The 19,999-nt window shown below is 41.8% G+C and overlaps 1 protein-coding gene across 2 annotated transcripts in view; it reads right to left on the bottom strand.

Moving 5' to 3' along the window:
* DGKH (diacylglycerol kinase eta) overlaps positions 1-19,999 on the bottom strand; it is a 363,187-nt gene that overhangs the window by 98,735 nt on the left and 244,453 nt on the right. For both annotated transcript variants that reach the window (XM_077483186.1, XM_077483187.1), the window contains exons 17-18: positions 11,732-11,866; positions 11,311-11,428 (exon numbers count right to left, since the gene is read on the bottom strand). In XM_077483186.1, the coding sequence (XP_077339312.1) occupies positions 11,311-11,428; positions 11,732-11,866 (253 nt within the window). The remainder of the gene's footprint in view (positions 1-11,310; positions 11,429-11,731; positions 11,867-19,999) is intronic.

The raw sequence follows: 19,999 nt of genomic DNA, 5'->3' as shown, positions 1-19,999 counted from the left end.
GCTACACGTTTTGTAGCTGCTGACTTTTAATAAACACAAAAATGAGTGGAACTCTGCTTTAAGGGCAACTTTATATGTACACAGTTTAAATACCATGTCTGGGGGATGCTTTATCTCTACTTGCTCATGATGGGGGTCAGGGTCAATATCTAAAGGAGCTTCCAGAATTTGAATCCCCCCTCTCACCACAGACCCTCACATCTGGGGCAGGTATGTGGAAAAGAGGCCCTTGTCCCCATTATTATGGAGTTCCCCCTCCTTGGAGTCCAGAAGGAATGGACCCCACCAACTACCAAGCAAGGTTTGGTTTTGTTGCTGGAGAGAAGTCTTAAAGCTTTGGGACTGTCATAAAGCAGTTCAACTGTGGGTGGGCAACACAGCAAAGAATCACCAACAAGACCTAAAAAACTTGAACTTGGAGAGTGTGTGAACAGAAGACCAGGTGTGGCAGCCTGGCTAATCTTGGGAACAGTTGATGCCAATAAGCCCAAGAGGCACTTACAGATCTAGTAGACAGTGACCTGACAGTAAAGGGTAGAGAACCCAATCCTCAAGATCATAAGCTTCTAAGACTTTTCAAAGCCATGTAGAGATGGTAAACTGACAAGATCAAGCACCCTTTCAGGGTCCATTGGAGATGACAAAAAGGGAATTGGTCTCTCTAAAAGAAAGAGTGACAGATACACATGCAGACAAGGAACAAAAATTCCTTTTCATGAACCAGAACCCTACATACAGAGGGTGGTCAGGAGAACAATACCCTAGCAGAAATGAAAAGCAGAAACTGCCTTAGATGAGACGAAAGTTCTGGGCCTGAACACCAACTTGTTCCTATGCAGGAACAAAAAGCTTGCTTTGCAAGACACGAACGCCAATTTATTTTTATTATTATTATTTAAGGTACTTATATAGCGCCATCAATTTACTTAGAGCTTTACATATACATTGCACATTTGCATCAGTCCCTACTCTCAAGGAGCTTACAATCTAAGGTCCCTAACTCACATTCATATACTAGAGCCAATTTACCTACCAACATGTCTTTGGAGTGTGGGAGGAAACCAGAGTACCCGAAAGAAACCCACGCAGGCACAGGGGGAACATGCAAATTCCAGGCAGGTAGTGTTGTGGTTGGGATTTAAACCAGTGACCCTTTTTACTGCTAGGCAAGAGTGCTGCCCACTTCACCACTGTGCCACCCACAATTTGACCCTTTCCTTGCAGAGGTACCAACTACAAAGAAAAACAACTTGTGGCTAAGTGTAAAGGGAGAATGGCAATTTCTGAAGCACAGAGAGAACCCATATCCCAAGGAGTGAAGTGGGAATGGGCATGGGATGCTACAAAAATCCTTGAGTACAACTAAAGGTTTTTCTTTTTTTGGATAGAGTGAAGAGGGATTACAACACTTATCAGTTTTTTATTGTGATCTGTGCCCCGATAGGAAGATTCACCCTAGTTGTCCTGTTGACTTATCACTGACGGTGAAACAGGAAGAGAGGAATTCTTCCAATGGGGACTTTAGTTCTGGAGAAAAGAAGGGATTTCCTTATTTTGTAGGGATTTCCTCTCACTTCCTGTTTTAGCCATTAGACATTAAGTAAAGGGAGATCATTCTACTTGTACACAGATGGAAGAAAAAAATAAATAAAAGTATATAACTCTCCCTTAACCACTTAAGGACCACCTCCTGTACATATATGTCGGTACTTTGAAGAGGGATATCTAGGTAATGGCAGCAGCTGCTGCCACAACCGAGATATCCCTCTTTACAGGAGGCGGTCCAGTGTGCGATAACGGTGGTCTCCACGGTGGTTTCGCCGTGAGATCACCATTATCGGCGGTGGGAGAGGTGCCACCACCCCTCTCCCGCACCCACCGCTGCTTACCGGAGCCGTCGGTAGCAACGGAGGTAATCGGGTCCTTTCAGTGCCTGGGTATGGAGACGAGTGAGGCTATGATGGCCCCAACTCGTCTCTATACCGTAGGAGGGTGGAAGCGACGTCAAAACGTCACTTCCACCCATACCTCTTAAAGGTAAATTTTTTTCAAATGACTTTTTATTGCATTTAAGTCCAAATATGAGATCTGAGGACTTTTTGATCCCAGATCTCATATTTAAGAGGACCTGTCATGCTTTTTTCTATTACAAGGGATTTTTACATTCCTTGTAATAGGAATAAAAGTGATCCATTTTAAAAGTGTAAAAATAAATAAACTCAAGTAAAATAAATAAGACATTTTATTTTTTTTAAAACACCCCGTCCAGACGAGCTCGCGCACAGAAGCGAACGCATACGTGAGTAGCGCCTGCATATGAAAACGGCGGTCAAACCACACATGTGTGGTATCGCCACGATTGGTAGAGAGCAATAATTCTAGCCCCAGATCTCCTCTGCAAAGCAAAACATGCAAGCTGTAGAATTTTTTAAATGTCGCTTATGGAGATTTTTGAGGGTAAAAGTTTTACACTATTCCACAAGCTTTTTTATTCAAAAAAGTGAATTTCTTTCCAAAAAAAAGTGCGCTTGTAAGACAGCTGCGCAAATACGGTGTGAAAAAAAAGTATTACAATGACCGCCATTTTATTCTCTAGGGTGTTATAAAAAAAACTAAATATAATGTTTGGGGGTTCTAAGTAATTTTCTAGCAAAAAAAAACTGTTTTAAACATGTAAACACCAAATCTGAAAAAGAGGCCTGTTCCTTAAGTGGTTAACCTATTTAAAATGAAAAAAAAAAAGTTTTGCCTTGAGTTCTATTTAAAACAAATGGAAGGATAACAATCTGAAACAGCTGCCCCTTGATAAGGCTGAGAAAAAAAACCCTGGTTCAAACCCAGCTGCAGGAAGCAGAGAATCTGTCCCATTGGTAGAACCCTTGAGAGCCACACCAAGTAAAGAATGTCGGCTACATCCGATGATAGGCTTTGCAGAAGTAGACTTCTTCCTAGCTTTAAGTGTGTAGCCATCACAAACACAGAGATTGCCCCTTCCCTTTTAACCTGGGACATAACATCTTTGCCTCTTAAGCTAGCAAGAGTAGCAGGATGGTCAACTAGCCCTAAGGACAAAATATCCTGTCTACTGGGTGCTGCCAGATCGGTATACCATATTGACTTGGGCCAGTCAGAAGCAACCAGAATGCCCTCCCAAATAGATTCTATGGAGCAGATGAGGAAGAAGTTTCAGGAAGGAAATGCATAGGTTATGGTGTACTGATCCCATGGGGGGTTCATGTACCTGGATACCAACATGTTCAGTTTGTTGTTGTACCTGGAGTCCATTGGCTTGAGAAGTGTCTGTGACCAAACCCAAATACTTCAAGCAAGTGGGATCCAGCAAAAATTTCTGATGGTTCATAATCCACCTGAACTTCTGTATCATCTGGGCAGTTGAACATACATTGTCCATTTGGGAGCTTGCTGATACTTTCATCAAGAGGAAGTCATTAAACGTATCCCACAATGAGGACGCCACCGGAGCCAGAACCTTTGATGTCCACATAAGCTAGGAATTCTCCCTGGTGGGAGGAGGTGATGACAGATCTGGTGGATTCAATCCTCAATTAAACATTCAAAGCCCTGAGAACCAAGATGGGACAAATGTCCTCTTCTGGTTTAGGAACAATGAATTTGCTTGAGTAAAACCCTGGAACCATTCTGCCACAGGTAGGGAGAGAAACATGAGTGTGTGGCCCTGGGACACCATCTGCTGCAGCCAAGCATCCCTGCTCTGGAAAGTGGGTGCACAACTTAATGCAGAGGAAAGTTTGTCAAAGGATTTGGCAGACTTGAAAGTTCAGACGGATTAGGGGCCAAGTTTTCAAGGGGTACAAGTGAACAAGCACGGTTCTTTTCGTGTGAAACACGTCAATTGATCATCATTGCAATTTTGTTCTGGCTCATGACAAAGAAATTTCTACAGCATTTCTTGGATTCAAGTGTGCGATCAATCTTTTCTTCTCTTTTTTTTTTTTTAAGATAAGTTCTTTTGTCATCGGTAGCATCTTTGATCATATTAGCAAGAGCCCAGATGAAAATTCCCTGACTTCAAAGGCCACGAGGCTCAATTGCTACTTGCACAAAAGATTCTGCAGTCCAGCATTTCAGACAAAGTGCCCTGCAAATATATACAGACATGAGGTACATACAAGAGATAGGACAACTCAGTGTTTATCACTTTTGCCTTGCAGCAACCGTTTTTGATTCAAACCCCAACCAGGACACTGTGCAAAGAGTTTGCTCGCCTTTCCTGTGCTTGTGTGGGTTTTCTACAGGCACTTGGTTTTCTTCAAAATACATGCCATTAGGTTAACTGGCTTCTGTCCAAAATACATGTATATGGGCATGCAAAAAAAGAGGTGAAGCTGGGGCTAAATAAGACTGAGAATCTGCTGAAGAGCAGAAGCTACTGGACACAGGAATGCAGTTGTGACCTCTGCAATAAGAGCCAGCTGGGTAATTTAAGTCTTAAAGGGACTGTAAAGGCAGAAGGCTTTTTATCTTCGTGCATTATTTGCATGACTATAAAAAAAGGCTTCTGTGTGCAGCAGCCCCCCAATACTTACCTGAGCCCCTTGTAGATCCAGCAATGATGTTGTAGGAATGTCTAAGCTGCCCTGGACTCCCCTCCTCATTGGCAGAGACAGCAGAGGGCGCCATTGGTCAGCCAATTAGAAGAAAGGGGATGGGGACAGGCTGCAGTTCCGTGTCTGAATGGACACAGGGAGCCGTGGCTTGGTTCAGGTACCCCCATAACATGCTACTTGCTGTAGGGGCACTAGGTTCAACTTTTCAGTGGCAAACTTAAAGAAAAGATATTCATTATCCTAGGACACTAGGCTTGCTGGAGGAGGGGGGAGGAGTTTCCCATTAGCTGCCTTACAATTTTGCTTCCAGGGCTCAATACTCCTGTAGACAGCAGTATAACCAGTTAAAAACATGCAGTGTTCTTCAGTGAATGGGAAACAAAATATTTTGTAAAGTGCAACCTCATTACTCAACTCGATAACATAAATAAAAGAAAATGCCTTTCTTGAAGCAGCTTGGGGGTATGTAAAATTTGCCTTTATTATATTATTAAATTACACTGAATAACAGCCCATAAATGTATGGACCACATATAGTATATTTAGAAGGACCACATATAGTATTTTTAGAAGTTGCGCATTATGAAGCCAAAATGTGACAATGAGAAGAGTATAGCCGCTGACTAAATGTCCAAATGACAAGCATCACATAAATGTAACCAAACCCATTCTGAAGAGGTCAACAATGTACCATATTCTCAAATCGCAGCAAATGCTAGTTCATAAAGCAAGGGACCATATAGAAGAGGTTAGCTGTTGACTTATTGGAACAAATATTCTAGTTACACCAATGTGCTCATTACCAACTGCCAAAATGTCAAACCACAGGAAACTGATTTGAATGAAGCCACTATGGTTCCTAACAACTTCATGTAGGAGGTGAATGGAGGGATTTGACCTGACCATCTGCACCAGCTCTTTTATGGAGTTGATCTTTGCCTGGGGCAAGAGCACCTTTTCCTGGGCTGTGTATATGATCATACCCAAGTAATCCAGCCTTTTTAGCAGTATTAAGTAAGATTTCTCTAGGTTGAGAATCCAACCCAAACTTTCCAGGTAACTGGTTGTAATTCGTACGCTTTGCTCCAAACGAGCCGACTGGTCAATTAGCAATAGATCGTCTAGGTACGCTACAACCGTTATGCGCTGTGCCCTTAACCTGGCTAGAGGTGGGGGCCAGCTCTTTCGTGAACACCCGGGGTGCTGTGGCTAGCCCGAAGGGCATGGCTACAAACTGGAAATGCTGCTGTTCTAACTCGAAGCGCAGAAACTTTTGGTGAGCGGGAAATATAGGAACATGCAGCTATGCATCCCTGATGTCGACAGATGCCAGAAGTTCTCCTCCTAGAAGGATAGAAACTACTGAGCTGATCGTCGCCATGCGAAAGGAGCAGATCTTCAGGAACGGATTTAGATTTTTTTTAGATCTAGAATGGTTCTGACATCTCCATTTAGTTTTGGTACCATAAAAAAGATTTGAAAAAAACCCCAAACCTTGCTCTTTTGTGGGGATCTGTATGATCACCCCTTGAGATATTAAGCGGTCTAGTGCCTGAAACAAAGATGGTCTTTTCTTTGGATCTTTGGGAACATGTTACCTCAGGAAACGAGACGGTGGAAAGTCACCACATTCCAACTTGTACCCCAGTGTTACCGTGGAGATGACACATCTGTCCTGAGTTTCCCCTTGCCAGACTTCTGAGTATTGCAGAAGTCTTCACCCCACTCTGGCGAGGAAGGTTGCCTCTACAGGAGGTGGCTTTAGGATTCTGCTTTGCAGGTTTCCGACCATTGCCACTGCCTAGAGGAGGAAGCACCTGGCTCAGGGGAAAGAGCCTATTTAAATGAAGGGAGTTTATACTTTCTTTTGACTGGCAAAAGAGTACTTTTCCTACTAGAAATAGTTTGGATATATTTGTCCAAATCCTCTCCAAATAGTTGCTCCCCATGAAAAGGGAAGCCAGTTAAGTGTTTTTTACATGGTGCTTCGGCTGACCAATTCTTGAACCACAGGATTCTACGCAATTGCACAAGCATAAGGTGAGACGCCTGGCGGATAGAATCTAATGCCATCTATGGCAAAGCATAATGCCTTTGCTAGTTCAGCCAATTCCCAGGCTTGTTGTGCATGGACCTCTTTAAGGGCCTGTCTAAATTGGTCGTTTAGGGATTGACAGACGCCTATTGCAGCGACTGCAGGCTGAGTAACGGCACCTGCCAAGGAAAAAGTAGATTTTAACAGGAATTCCAACCTTTTATCTGTTGGATTCTTAAGCATTTATGCATTGTCTACAGGACAAGTTAGGCCTTTATTCACACTGGACATCGCAGTATCAATGTCAGTGGTACTTTCCATTTTTTGGAGAATGTCTCCTCCAGGGGATAGAGAATTGAAAAGCTCTTAGGAGGGAGAAAATGCTTATCCGGGTGATCCCATTCAGCAAAAATAAGCTGTTCTAGTAATGCATGTGCAGGAAACGCATGCAAAGGCTGAGAAGGTTTTAAGGAACCCAAGGAAGAAACCGAGTTTTCAGGAGACTCCGTTAGAGGTAGCATGAAAGTAGAATGAACCATCTCTGTAAGAGAGAGATTGTATCAGCAATTTCTGAAATTGAGAGGCTGAAAAAGGCTCATTTACCGTTGTTTCCTCCGCAGAGGAATCATCGGTTTGTTTTTCCTCCTGATCGCCCGAGGCCAACACCTCAACCTGTGCCCACTGTTCCCTTTGCAAAGGGTCTGAAGTGGGAGGGGGATCTAGCAGGCTTCCTATCCATTTCAATGGAGGATGCGATTACCACTTACAAACTGCCCGCCGCAGTTTTACGGCAGCTGTTTAAAGAGGAATATCATTATGGCAGCAGCTAGATGCCATAACCCCGGTATCCCCTTCTTCAGCGGGCGGTCCGCTACGATATAAAAGAGGTCCCTGCGTCGGATTCGCAGCGAGATCACTTTTATTGGTGGCGGGAGAGGGCCCCCCGCCGTGATCCGGTGCCTTCCGCCGCTTACCAGAGCTGTTGCCAGCAGTGGAGGTGATCGCGTCCTGCTGTAGGCTCAGTATGGAGACGAGGGGAAGATGGCCCCCACCCGTCTCCATACAATTGCTGGGCGGAAGCAACGTCAAAACGTCACTTCAGCCCATAGCTCTTAAAGGGACAATTTTTTTAAATTACATTTTTTTTTTATTGCATTTTAGTCTAAATATGAGATCTGAGGACTTTTTGACCTCAGATCTCATATTTAAGAGGACCTGCCATGTTTTCTTCTATTACAAGGGATGTTTACATTTCTTGTAATAGGAATAAGTGTGATTTTTTTTTTTTTATTAAACAGTGTAAAAATAAAAGGCAACATAATATATATATATATATATATATATATATATATATATATATATATATATATATATATATATATATATATATATATATATATATATATTTTAAACGCGCCCCGTCCTGCCGAGCCTGCGTGCAGAAGTGAACGCATACGCGAGTAGCGCTCACATATGAAAACGGTGTTCAAACCACACATGTGAGGTATAGCATTGATCGGTAGAGCGAGAGCAATAATTCTAGGCCTAGACCTCCTCTGTAACGCAAAACATGCAACCTGTAGAATTTTTTAAACGTCGCCTATGGAGATTTTTAAGGGTAAACGTTTGTCGCCATTCCACAAGCGGAAAGAATTTTGAAGCGTGACATATTGGGTATCAATTAACTCTGCACAAATACGGTGTGAAAAAAGTATTGTAACGACTGACATCTCATTCGCTAGGATGTTACAAAAAAACAAAACAATATATAATGTTTGGAGGTTCCAAGTAATTTTCTAGCAAAAAAACTGTTTTAAAAACGTAAACATAAAAATCTCAAAACAAGGCTGGTCCTTAAGTGGTTAAAGCCGCTAGTCTTTCTTTCAGACCCTGCAGGGTGGAGGAAAGGACATCTTCAGTCACGTATACAGGGGCTGAGATGTGAAAAGCAATTGCACGATCAGTTTGTTCCAATGGCTCACCCTGGCTTGCCATAATTGGTAATTCAAGCGAGGATGACAGCGTGGAAATGCGAATCAAGATCCTAGCGCCTGGGGGTGAAACCTTTAGTACCTTTTTGGTCTTTGTGTTGTCTTTTTTAGCAGGCATAGTCCCAAGCACAAAAACAGAGGCACTATACAATTGCACTTAAATCGCTGAATATAGTCATGAAATTAAAGCCGCTATACAGTTCAGCCTAGTGCTGGGAAAAAAAGTGTCCTTCCTGTATCAGGAATGCCAGTTTGCAACCATTACGTGCCCCACAGCTCCTGTGTCCCTGTGGGCAAACTGCTTTGTTTCCTCCTCGCCAGCCAAAGAGAGACTGTCCCAGCTGTGGTTTTAGTTGTCTCTGCCTACCGTGTGTCCTCGTGGATGTGCACGGCATAGGCCCTGCCCCCTCCAAAAAATTCTGCCCCTCTTTAAATTTTAAAATGTTCCTGCGCTTGTGCGTGGCACTTTCGGGTCTACAGAGCCAATACGAGGGGGGGGGGGGGGGGGGGGGGGAGGCAGAGACTTCATAGCAGCATGCAAACAAACAGCAGTAAAAACAGTGACAATAGTAGCAGTATCATAAAACAGTGGGACCTCCGCCCCCACCCCAGTGGAGAATTTAAGGCATGACAAAAAATTTTCCCTAATAGAAGAATACATAGGTGGACTTTTCAGTTACTAAGTTTCTTCCCTTATCCCCGCTGCAGGATTTGCTGAATTAACAGACATACCACCTTCACGACGGGCTGCGTTAAGCAAACCTTCAAGGACCGGGTCCCTAGATATGGGGGTTCCAACTCCCTTGGACCTCTAAAAGCACCCCACCAGGAAAGCTTTAGGTAATGTAGCAAGACCTAAGCCCTGGGTTCTTGGGGACCAGCCCTACAAAGAGGTGTTACAGGGAAAAACTCATGCTTCGGATACGAGGCCACAGGTACCATCCACTTAGGCCTCAGAGGCATTTTGGATGGATCTGGTCTATGGAGACTATTTAAATCCAGCATGGATCCCTCCTGGAGCGCCTCAGAGCACATCTTGACTTGTGACCAACACCTTAGACACTGGCAAAAATAACTGATGTGCTCCTGGAAGGAGGAGGGGTTACATAGGGAGTGAACTTCCTGGATTGGGTATACCAGTGTCCATCACCTGAAGGTGGGCTATAACCCAAGTAATTACTTAAGGCCCTGTGTCCCATGATGTACGATAAAGAAAATATTTTAGTGACCCTGGAGGAGTGCCCAATGTTTGGAGGTGATCAAGATGGTCCATTTAAATGACTAAAAGCCAACTGCTAAATCAAAAAGGGATTGTCTACTCCCATTGACACAAAAAGAAATTACGCCTACATATTATAACTGATTGTTCATGGTTGCTATTCGCATTGACATCATGTCTCAAAATTATGAACCTGTCAAGAGTTGTCTGTTTTTTTTATTTACTCCTGTATGATTGAAAAATTATGTACCTCTATTATGGTGCATCGTTTATGTAAAGAGGTTCTAAAGCCTTAAGGTTTTTTACCTTAAAAGATTATATGCATTAGGGTAAAAAAAAAAAAAACACTTCTGTTAAAGATCCTCCCACCTATCCCCTATACTTAACTGAGCCCCGATCTCAATCCAACGCTGTGAATGAGAGCAGCAGCTCTGTCAGTCCTCACAAAGCAGATTGATAGCAGCGGGAACCATTGCAAGGGGGCAGGGTCAAGCTTGTTGTCTGTGTCAATAGATGCAAACAGTGCGGCTTGGGAGCCAGCCTACACAAGTGTCCCCATAGAAAGTGGCTTTCTACGAGGGAACTCGGTGGAAGGAAAGAGCCGAGATAGCCGGCGGGGGAACTGCAGAGAGGAGGATCGGGCTGCTCTGTGCAAAACCTTTGCATGGAGCAGGCAAGTACAGTAAAACCTTGGATTGCGAGCAAAATTTGTTCCCGAAACATGTTTGTAATCCAAAGCATTTGTATATCAAAGCGAATTTCCCCATAAGAAATAATGGCAACTCAGATGATTTGTTCCACATGTGATAGGTTGTGTAATCATAAAATGTCCATCCACAAGGGTATTAAAAGTAAAATCCAGAAAAAGCTACAGACTATAAAAGAGAAGAGAGGCTCCTCTAAATGTAGCATTACGGTTACATTTAATAAAGGTACATTTACCAAATCACATAGTTGATGATTAAAACAGGCACATGTAAGTATGCAGGCATCCGGGGTAAAGTTGTCCACGTAGACCATCCTCTGCACCGCCAGCTCTCACCGCTGTCATTCTGCTATCATGACTGGGATGACTACCCTGCAGTAGAGCAATCTGAAAGTGAGGCTTGAAGCACTTGTGGAGCACAGTGTGGAAGGGATGTTGTTGATGGTGGTACGGAGGATTGTCTATGTGGACAGCTTTACCCTGGATGCCTGTATACTTGCACCTTCATTAAATGTCACCATATTGCTACACTTAGAGGCGCCTCTCCTCTTTTATGCTCCGTTGTGCCATGACGCTACATGTATATCAATACATTGCTTGTTTATCAAGTCAAAATTATTAAAACATTTTTTGCTTGTTTTACAAATCACTTTCAAAGTTGCTCTCAAACCAAGGTTTTACTGTACATGTTTATTTCCATTTTTAAATAAATCAGAACCTTTCCAATTACTTTAGTAAACATTTATTAAAACAGAAAAAAAATATCTTACAAGGTATCAGAATCTGGATCAATGAAAGGAGAAGCACCAATGGCATCCATATTTGCCAATAACATTTTGTTGATGATGGAGCTACCAGCAATTGAAGCCGCCAAGCCAGCTCTTAGACCTATGGAAGCAAGCACAAGCAGAGCTTAGGGAAATATAAAAAGTTGTAACTCACTGAATAGTATAGTTTACTGCCCAACATTAGTCAGAGTTCATTCCCAATTGTTCAAAAATCAATGGTAAAATTAGCCAACTAAATAGTTACTATAATGACCAAGCTATGAAAAAGCCAGCACAAAAGCAATAGCCAAATACCAGTACTGAAGATAAAATCATATTAACGTTTTCCTTGTTCATGGAATCTCACAGTTCTATTGTACCTAATTAAAACGGATATGTTGGACCAACGCAAATTCTGCATTACCTGGACAGATTATTCTTGTGTTTAAAACAGGAAGATTCTCTTTGCTAGATGCCAAGGGTGGGCTCGAGAATGAGCCTGTGTGAGAATGTATGCTTCTATTAGTACGTCTGTCTGGAGAACGTGGAGGAGCTTTGCCTGAAAGAGATGGACAGCCCTTATAAGAGCAAACATACACATTTACATATCAGCTAACAGTTCAGTAAACCAGAAAGAAAGGGGCTCTAGGCAACATGATGATCAACAATGACACATCAATAGAGTCATTTACATCTCTTCACTAGAAGAATACATGTCTAAATAAAGATGTCATTCCCAATGGAATGTATAAAGTAAACTATGTTTTAGTAAAAAGATGTTTTTTTTATCATTCATTGCAATTGTAAAAGTGTATATTAGGGATATGCAATTAGGGGACCTCCAGCTGTTGCAGAACTACAAGTCCCATGAGGCACAGCAAGACTGACAGGCACAAGCATGACACCCAGAGGGAGATGCATGATGGGACTTGTATTTTTGCAACATCTGGAGGACCGCTAATTGCATATCCCTGGTGTATATTTTAAACAGACATATATTTTTTAAACTATATGCATACAATTATTTTTAAATTAAATGAACAAAAAATACAAAGTATTCGCAATGCACTAGAGTTCAGCTAAAAAGCACAGCATTAGTCACCTCCCTTCAAGCAGGCTTGCCATCGCTGAAGGAAATTAGTCACTCCTCTCATTAATTCAATTGTGTGTGAAAATTTAAATATGAGCTATTAAAGTGATGGTAAAAAGCCTTGTTTATTTTTCTATAAAAATAACAAACATGTTATACGTACCTGCTCTGTGCAGTTGCTTTGCACAGAGAAGCCCAGAGCCTCCTCTTCTCGAGTCATTTATCTGTGCTCCTGGCTCCTTCCTCCTGTCGAATGCCCCCACAGCAAGCAGCTTGCTATGGGGGCAACCAAGCCGAGTCATAGCTCTGTGTGTCCATTCAGACATCGAGCCATGGCCCGACCCCTACCCCTCCCTCTCCTGATTGGCCAACTGACTTTAATTGACAGCAGTTGGAGCCGCTGCTGTGTCTCTGCCAATCAGGAGGGAGAGTCTCAGATGGGCAAGACCCTTGTGGACATCGCTGGACAGAGATGGGGCTCCGGTAAGTATTAGTGGGGCTGCAGCACACAGAAGGCTTTTTATCTTAACCACTTCCCGAACCATCCGCCACAGTTTTACTTAGCAAATCGAAGTAACTTACGTTGCTTTTTCCTTTTGGCCACTGGGAGCATGCACACGACTGCAGCACAGCCAATGTGAGTGCCCGGTGGAAGCAATGACCGCCGGGCTCCCGCGATCGCTCGTGACAGAATCCCAGGTCTTTCAGGGGAGTAGGACAGATACTAAATATGAACACCGATCTCTCTCCTCCTGGACAGTCCCATCCCCCTACAGTTAGAACACACCTAGGGAACACAGTTAACCCCTTGATCACCCCCTAGTGTTAACCCCTTCCCTACCAGTGAAATTTATAGGGAAATCAGTGCATTTTCATAGCACTGATCTCTGTATAGTTGTCAACGGTCCCAAAAATGTGTCAAGTGTGTCCAATTTGTCCACCACAATATCGCAGTACCGATGAAAATTGCAGATCGCCATTACTAGTAAAAATAAATAAATAATAAAAATGCCATAAATCTATCCCCTATTTTGTAGACGCTATAACTTTTGCGCAAATCAATCAATATATGCTTACTGTGATTTTTTTTTGATTTTTTTTTACAAAAATATGTAGAAGAATACATATCTGTCTAAACTGAGGAAAAAATCAGTTAAAGAAAAAAAAAAAAGCAAAATGTAAAAGATGGTGTTATTTTCAAAATTGTCATTTTTCTTTTGTTTATAGCGCAAAAAATAAAAACATCAGAGGTGATCAAATACCACCAAAAGAAAGGTCTATTTGTGGGGAAAAAAAGGATTTAAATTTTGTTTAGGTACAGCGTTGCACAACCGAGCAATTGTCAAAGCAACACAGTGCCCTTATCACAAAAAATTGCCTGGACATTGAGCAGCCAAATCTTCTAGGGCTGAAGTGGTTAATGTATAGAATGCATTAAAATAAAAACCTTCTGACTTTACAACCCCATTTATGGTTTGTTAATTTTGGCTTTCCCACCAGGAGGCAATAAAACTAGGAAATGTGAACAGCCTAAAGCTCTACCTGCTGACTTATTTATTAAGTTTGTAAACCATGAACATGTAATATTTTTTTTCTCAACTGAAAATATAACTATTTTTTAGTCCTGAGCATATAAAAGAAAATCTGTATAAAACATTACATTCCCTTTAAAAGTAAAAATTTAAATTCTTGATTAGGACCTGTGTCCACACAGGACATTTTGGGGAAAATCTCTATTCTGAACTCAAAGGGTAACCAACTTCTATTAACTTATGCTACACACACCCAATACTGCCAATTTAATTCAGGTGCATTAAGAAAAGTGAAGTGCAAGCACTGGGAATCCTACGCTGGCAATAGAGACTGAAAAATGAACTATTGACGATAATGCAGCAAATACAATGCAAGTAAAGTTTAGGGTGTGAATTGCTAACTCCCAGCTTGTATTAACACCCCTAAGGCTATACAGTAGCCATTGTTCCTAAAAAGAAAACAAATACACTTTCCATTAAAAGCACAGTTCTCTTACTTGTCTTCAAAACCCGAGAGAAAAAGGTAAGCATGCCATTTTTGAGAAAGCTTTTCTGTTTACTTTAAAGAGCATAAAAAGTGTATAGAAGATATCATTCACTTACATTGTAACTGTAGCGCTAGCTCCTGATGAGCAGGCGCTGTGTTTTTTTCCAAAGTTAATTTTCCTGAAACCACAGTTGGGTTTTGGGGCTAATGTTCTAAATTTCTGGTTTCAGTACAGTCCAGCTGGGTTGCACTGGGTTCTCCTTGACCGCAGGAGTCGCTGTCATTGCCGGCAAGAGTAAGAACACAGTTTAGCTTTGTGTATTGAATGCCACTGTTCTCTCGGAACCAGCCCAGTGGGAGTGTTCTCCTGCTGTGCATTCTGGGAGGTGGTATTTAAGGTACCGACATCACGTGCTTCGTGGTTCCGGAGATCATTTTCTGTCTGTTCGGTTCTGGTAGCCCTCCTGACCCAGCCCCATGGCCCTCCTGGCCTGGGGTGCGGAACCATGCATTTAGAGTCTCTTGGTTGGCTGGCCCGAGGCAGCGCAATTGCAGGGACTTTGTCAAACATCCTATGCTCAAGCTCAAGTGTACATCATAAGTCTGTGGCAGAGACTTTACCGAACAACCTACCGGCTGCTAGGCCTAGCGAGAGGAAGTCTAGCCGGGGGTTGTAAAATCCAGTTGTGAAACGGTTGCTATTCTCTGGATTTTCCTGTAAGAGACTTTTCATTTTCGCAGTCTAAAGTACCTGAACTTACTCCTAACCCTCTACCTTTCATTGAAAGACTCTGTTTCTGTTTCAAATAAATAACCCAAAAGAAGATTCAGTGTCAGTTTTCACATTTCTTTGGGCCATCTACCACGGGAATACCTAGACGGAGAAGCAGACAAGAAGGTAACGGTAAGCCCAATAAAACCAGCAGCTCCTTCGGGGGTTAGTGCTACATAACCTTTGTACATCTCTGTGATTCATGATCTGGCAGTACCATCTTCTGTATTATCTGTATTTCATGACAAAACAAGCACACTCTGTATAACAGCTGATCTTTACTGTGACAGATGGGGCTCCCGGACTAAGTTACCTTAAGAATAACCTTTTTTCTATTCATGCTCTGATAAAAACCAACAGAGCCTTAATGAGTGAAAATCATGTCTTTTTGGTACCTGAATTAATATTTCATTATTCCTCTTGGAACACCAGTTTCTGCTGGTAGCATTTTTATGTCCAAATACATACGGGAAGAGGGGGGGGGGTGGGGGGAGATTGGAGGATAGAAGGCTTTACCTAACCTGTAATGTAACAGCAATAAGCAAATTCCACGTATTTGAAGTTCCTCAAATACATGATGGCCAGCTGTGGTGGGACCCTAAACCAAGATTTCAGAGGGAAAGATGAAAGCAGGTTATTTATTTTAACTCACACATTTGTTTCTCCCAAGGAAACATGTAAGATTCTACTTGTGTTAACAACAAATTAGGGTTTGCGTAAAATATCCCGAAGGATAGGAAGTTGGGGGTATTTTCTAACACTAGTGGTCACAAGATAGAAAGCCATCTGGTCCACGTGATCAACTTGTTGTAGAAAAGCAGCTACATGGGAAGGTATACAATATGTATTCTAGGATGGTAACACACTAAGATCTAATTCAGGTGCTGCAGTTTAAATCACAGTTAATACACTTCTTTTTTAAAAGAAAAGTTAAAATAGGATTCTGCGCAATTATGCGTTTTTAGCACACAAGGAAAGTACAACCGACTTTACTTTAAAATCAAAAAGAAAAAAAAAAAAAGCTTTTTTGGACAGTTTTTAAACCATTAACTGAGACGTGGCCAAGATCAATGTAGCAAACATGGTCTATCTTCAACCACTGGGTTCGAGCAGGTTATGTTTAATGTAGTATTGGGCCATTCCTTTAGTAACCCCTTCAAGTCTGGACTGTTTCACCCACCTTCCAGTTCAGGCAATTTTTCAAATTTCTGAGACAAAGAGCTTTGGTTTTTAATGATTACAGTTTTTCTTTTTTTTGCTATATAAAAGAAAAAATACAGAAAATGATGAAATTTTTTTTTTTTTTTTAGTTTCTGTTATAAAACTTTGCAAAAAAATAATTGTTCTTTTAAACATTTAGGTCAAAATGTTTTCTGCTGTGCTCTGACCCCTTCCCGATTAGAAATGGCACAAGACAGGGCTGCCCCTTATCCCCTATATTATTTGCTCTCTCCCTAGAGCCCTTCCTAGCGACTATTAGAATTAACCAGGATATACAGGGTATACAGATCTCCTATTCTCTCTGACAAATCCAGCGATATCTCTCCCTAATCTACTTAAACAATTTGAGATCTTTGGGCGTCTATCCCACCTGAAGATTAACTTCCTGAAGTCGGAAGCAATGGGTATAGCCATCCCGTCTAACACAATACAAACACTCCGAGCAAACTTCCGATTTAAGTGGACATCAACAGCGTTGACCTATTTGGGCACAAAAATATCACCTGACCTGTCCCACATATACGAATTAAATTTCCAACCTTTACTTACGGAAACTAAGATTTTATTGAGTAAATGGCAAACGAACTTGCACTCCTGGTTTAGGAGGTGCAACTTGCTCAAGATGTGCATGTCCGAAATATCTCTATTTATTCCAGGCACTGCCAGTCAACATACCGATGGGGTTCCTTCAACAGGTCCAGGCACTGTTTATGCGCTTTGTCTGGGCCGGTAAGAAGGCCCGTATTCCGCGATCGCTGCTGACGTTATCAAAGCGTTACGGAGGGCTTGCGATCCCAGATGTGAAGAAATACTACCTGGCAGTACATCTGGGTAGGGTCATTGACTGGCAGCGCCATAGCAATCTAAAACTGTGGGCGCAGATCAAGCAGGAGCAATCCCTTTAAATAGGGCACTATGGTGCTGGGAAGATCTGCCGCAATCCTTAAAATGACACCCTTTAATAGGGAACTCATTGAGCAAATGTAGGCAGGCAGTACTGAATGTACATCAGACATCCATGACCTCACCCCTAACGCCAATTCTGGGCAACCCTAAATTTCCCCCGGGCATGACCCCCATAAACTTCCGGACCCTATGGGAATCTGATATTGTCATCGCATCCAATTTTGTTGTAGGACAAAGATGGCCAACCATTACAGAACTGACAGACTCAGAAGGTCCCTTCCGCATGTCATTCTGGCCGGCAGCACAACTGCATCACTTTCTCCACTCCTTACATGGGCCACATCAATATTGCAGACCCCTCACTACATTCGAAAACTTTTGTTCGGGTAGGGAGCCAATGTCTCGGACCCTCTCTGAGGCATATACTCTTCTCAATACCCCCCCTGTCCTCCCTGAACTGACATGCATAAAGAAATGGGGCGAAGATCTCCACCTTGACTTTGATACACAACAGACGCAAAAGATGATCCACCTGTCACTCAGGTCTTCCATTTGTACAAAAACGCAGGAAACTAACTACAAGGTTTTGATGAGATGGTATTTGACCCCCAGCAGACTTCGTGCTATGACGAGACCTCAGATAGGTGCTGGCGATGTGGCACGGATAAGGGGACGTTTCTACATATTTCTTGGGCCTGCCCCAAGCTCTTAACATTTTGGGACTCTGTACACACTATATCTCAGGATTTCACGGAGTTCGTGATCCCTGATGAAGTCACGTGATGTGATGCCACGCGTAAGGACGGAAAGGAAGCTGACTGTGGATGCACTTGCTGCTGATTACTAGAAAAAGGCTTTTTTCTATCTATTAATGTGTGAGTATCCTGTGTATGAAAATTTTTAATAAATGCTATTTGTGAAATACTACACTATGGTATTCCCTCTCTATTAATCTATTGGGTCCTATGGAGCAATAAGAATAAAATTCAAAGGAGAAGGTGACCAAATTTACCAGGAGAGAAGACATATAAAGAAATCTATATACCTCTATGCGAATCCCTCCTTGCTATAGGTAAGGGGCCACTGCCCACTAAAGTGTGATCACAGCGGGATTAAGCACTGGGAGATCCGCACCTCAGTTGAATTTGCACAAAGCACTTGCACTTAAAGGAGACTGTTGTTTATTTATGGACTTGAATATTTATATCTTTTTATTTTTGATGGATTTCATTATGTATATTTAATCTATAGAGGCCGGATTCATTCTGATATAACATATGTTACAGCTGGCTCTGTAGTGCGTTTACTACTATATATATTTTTTGTTTATTCTAAAGTTTATTCCCATGTGATCAGGAGAGGGTACCCTCTTTTTGGTCTAGGTATACTCTTTCTTATTTTCTTGTATATCATTTGTTTATTATTAGGGTGGTTCACTTATATCACCTCAAGAGAGTGTTTACTTATTTGCACATTTATAAGACGCACTTGGCACTTTATGATCAATTCACTGTTTTTTGTCTTTGCTTTGAACTGAAGCAGTTGTGTTTCCGTGGAGGTTTTCAATTGACTCTGTAGTGCATTTACTTTTTTTTTTTTTTGCTTTTTTTCTGCACTTTATCAAAATAGTAATTTTTTAAGAGACTGTTTTTAGTTACTTACCTTTGTTCAATTGATTTTCATTTATTTGGATTCTATCACCTTTGTGGTGTGTTTATTTTATTTTATTTAATGTAGCACTTTGCACTTTTTGATACTATTCAGTAGACATTTATAGATATATATTTTTATATTACACTATTGATTTATGTAACTAGGCATTATACTTATCACCCTCGGAGGGTTATTTAATATAGGGACAGCGCAATACCAACATATCTTTAGTTTCATATTAAGTGGATACGGCGTGATCCATTCCGGTAGTAGCAGCAGCCCCTGACATTTGATAGATCACCAGTGGTAGCGCAGGAATAAAACACTATCGTTTATAAAAAAATCTATACTGCGACACTTAGTGAACGCAGCCAAGGCCTGCATTCCCCTCCTGTGGAAACAGCAAAACCCACCTACAGTGGCACTGTGGTTGAAAAAAGTTGAAGAAATAAATAAAATGGAAGATCTCATTCTGACAGCTGCGGACAAACATGAGATATATCTTCAGACCTGGACCCGCTGGAACATATTTAAATACTCTGCTGAGGGGAGATCCTTATTTGGCACCTGCATACCTGATAGTGCATAATCCGGTGATATTACTAATCACCCTGAAAGAGCCTATGACATACCGCTAACCAGGGGTTGACAAATTTGCTTGGAATCTAGGAGCCAGCTAAAAAAGTTAGGAGCCAAGTCCGTGACGGCGATCTGGACCTGTCCCTGGCCTGACATGGAGACGAGTGAGGGGAAGATAGCGCCCCCAGCCCCTCACCTGTCTCCAAGTCATTGCCCATAGCTATTAGAGGGACATTTTATTTGTTTTATTTTTTTCAAATGACGATTTTTTTTTTAATTGCATTTTAGTGTAAATATGAGATGTGAGGTCTCTCTGACCCCAGATCTCATATATAAGAGGACCTGTCATGCTTTTTTCTATTACAAAGGATTTTTACATTCCTTGTAATAGGAATAAAAGTGACACACATTTTTTTTTTAAAAGAACAGTGAAAAAAAATAAAAATAAAAGT

Source organism: Lithobates pipiens, unplaced genomic scaffold (assembly GCF_037356315.1).
Source record: "Lithobates pipiens isolate NorthernLeopardFrog02 unplaced genomic scaffold, aLitPip1_a1.2 Scaffold_16, whole genome shotgun sequence".
NCBI classification, from domain to species: domain Eukaryota; kingdom Metazoa; phylum Chordata; class Amphibia; order Anura; family Ranidae; genus Lithobates; species Lithobates pipiens.
This window is presented reverse-complemented; position numbering and strand designations above follow the sequence as displayed.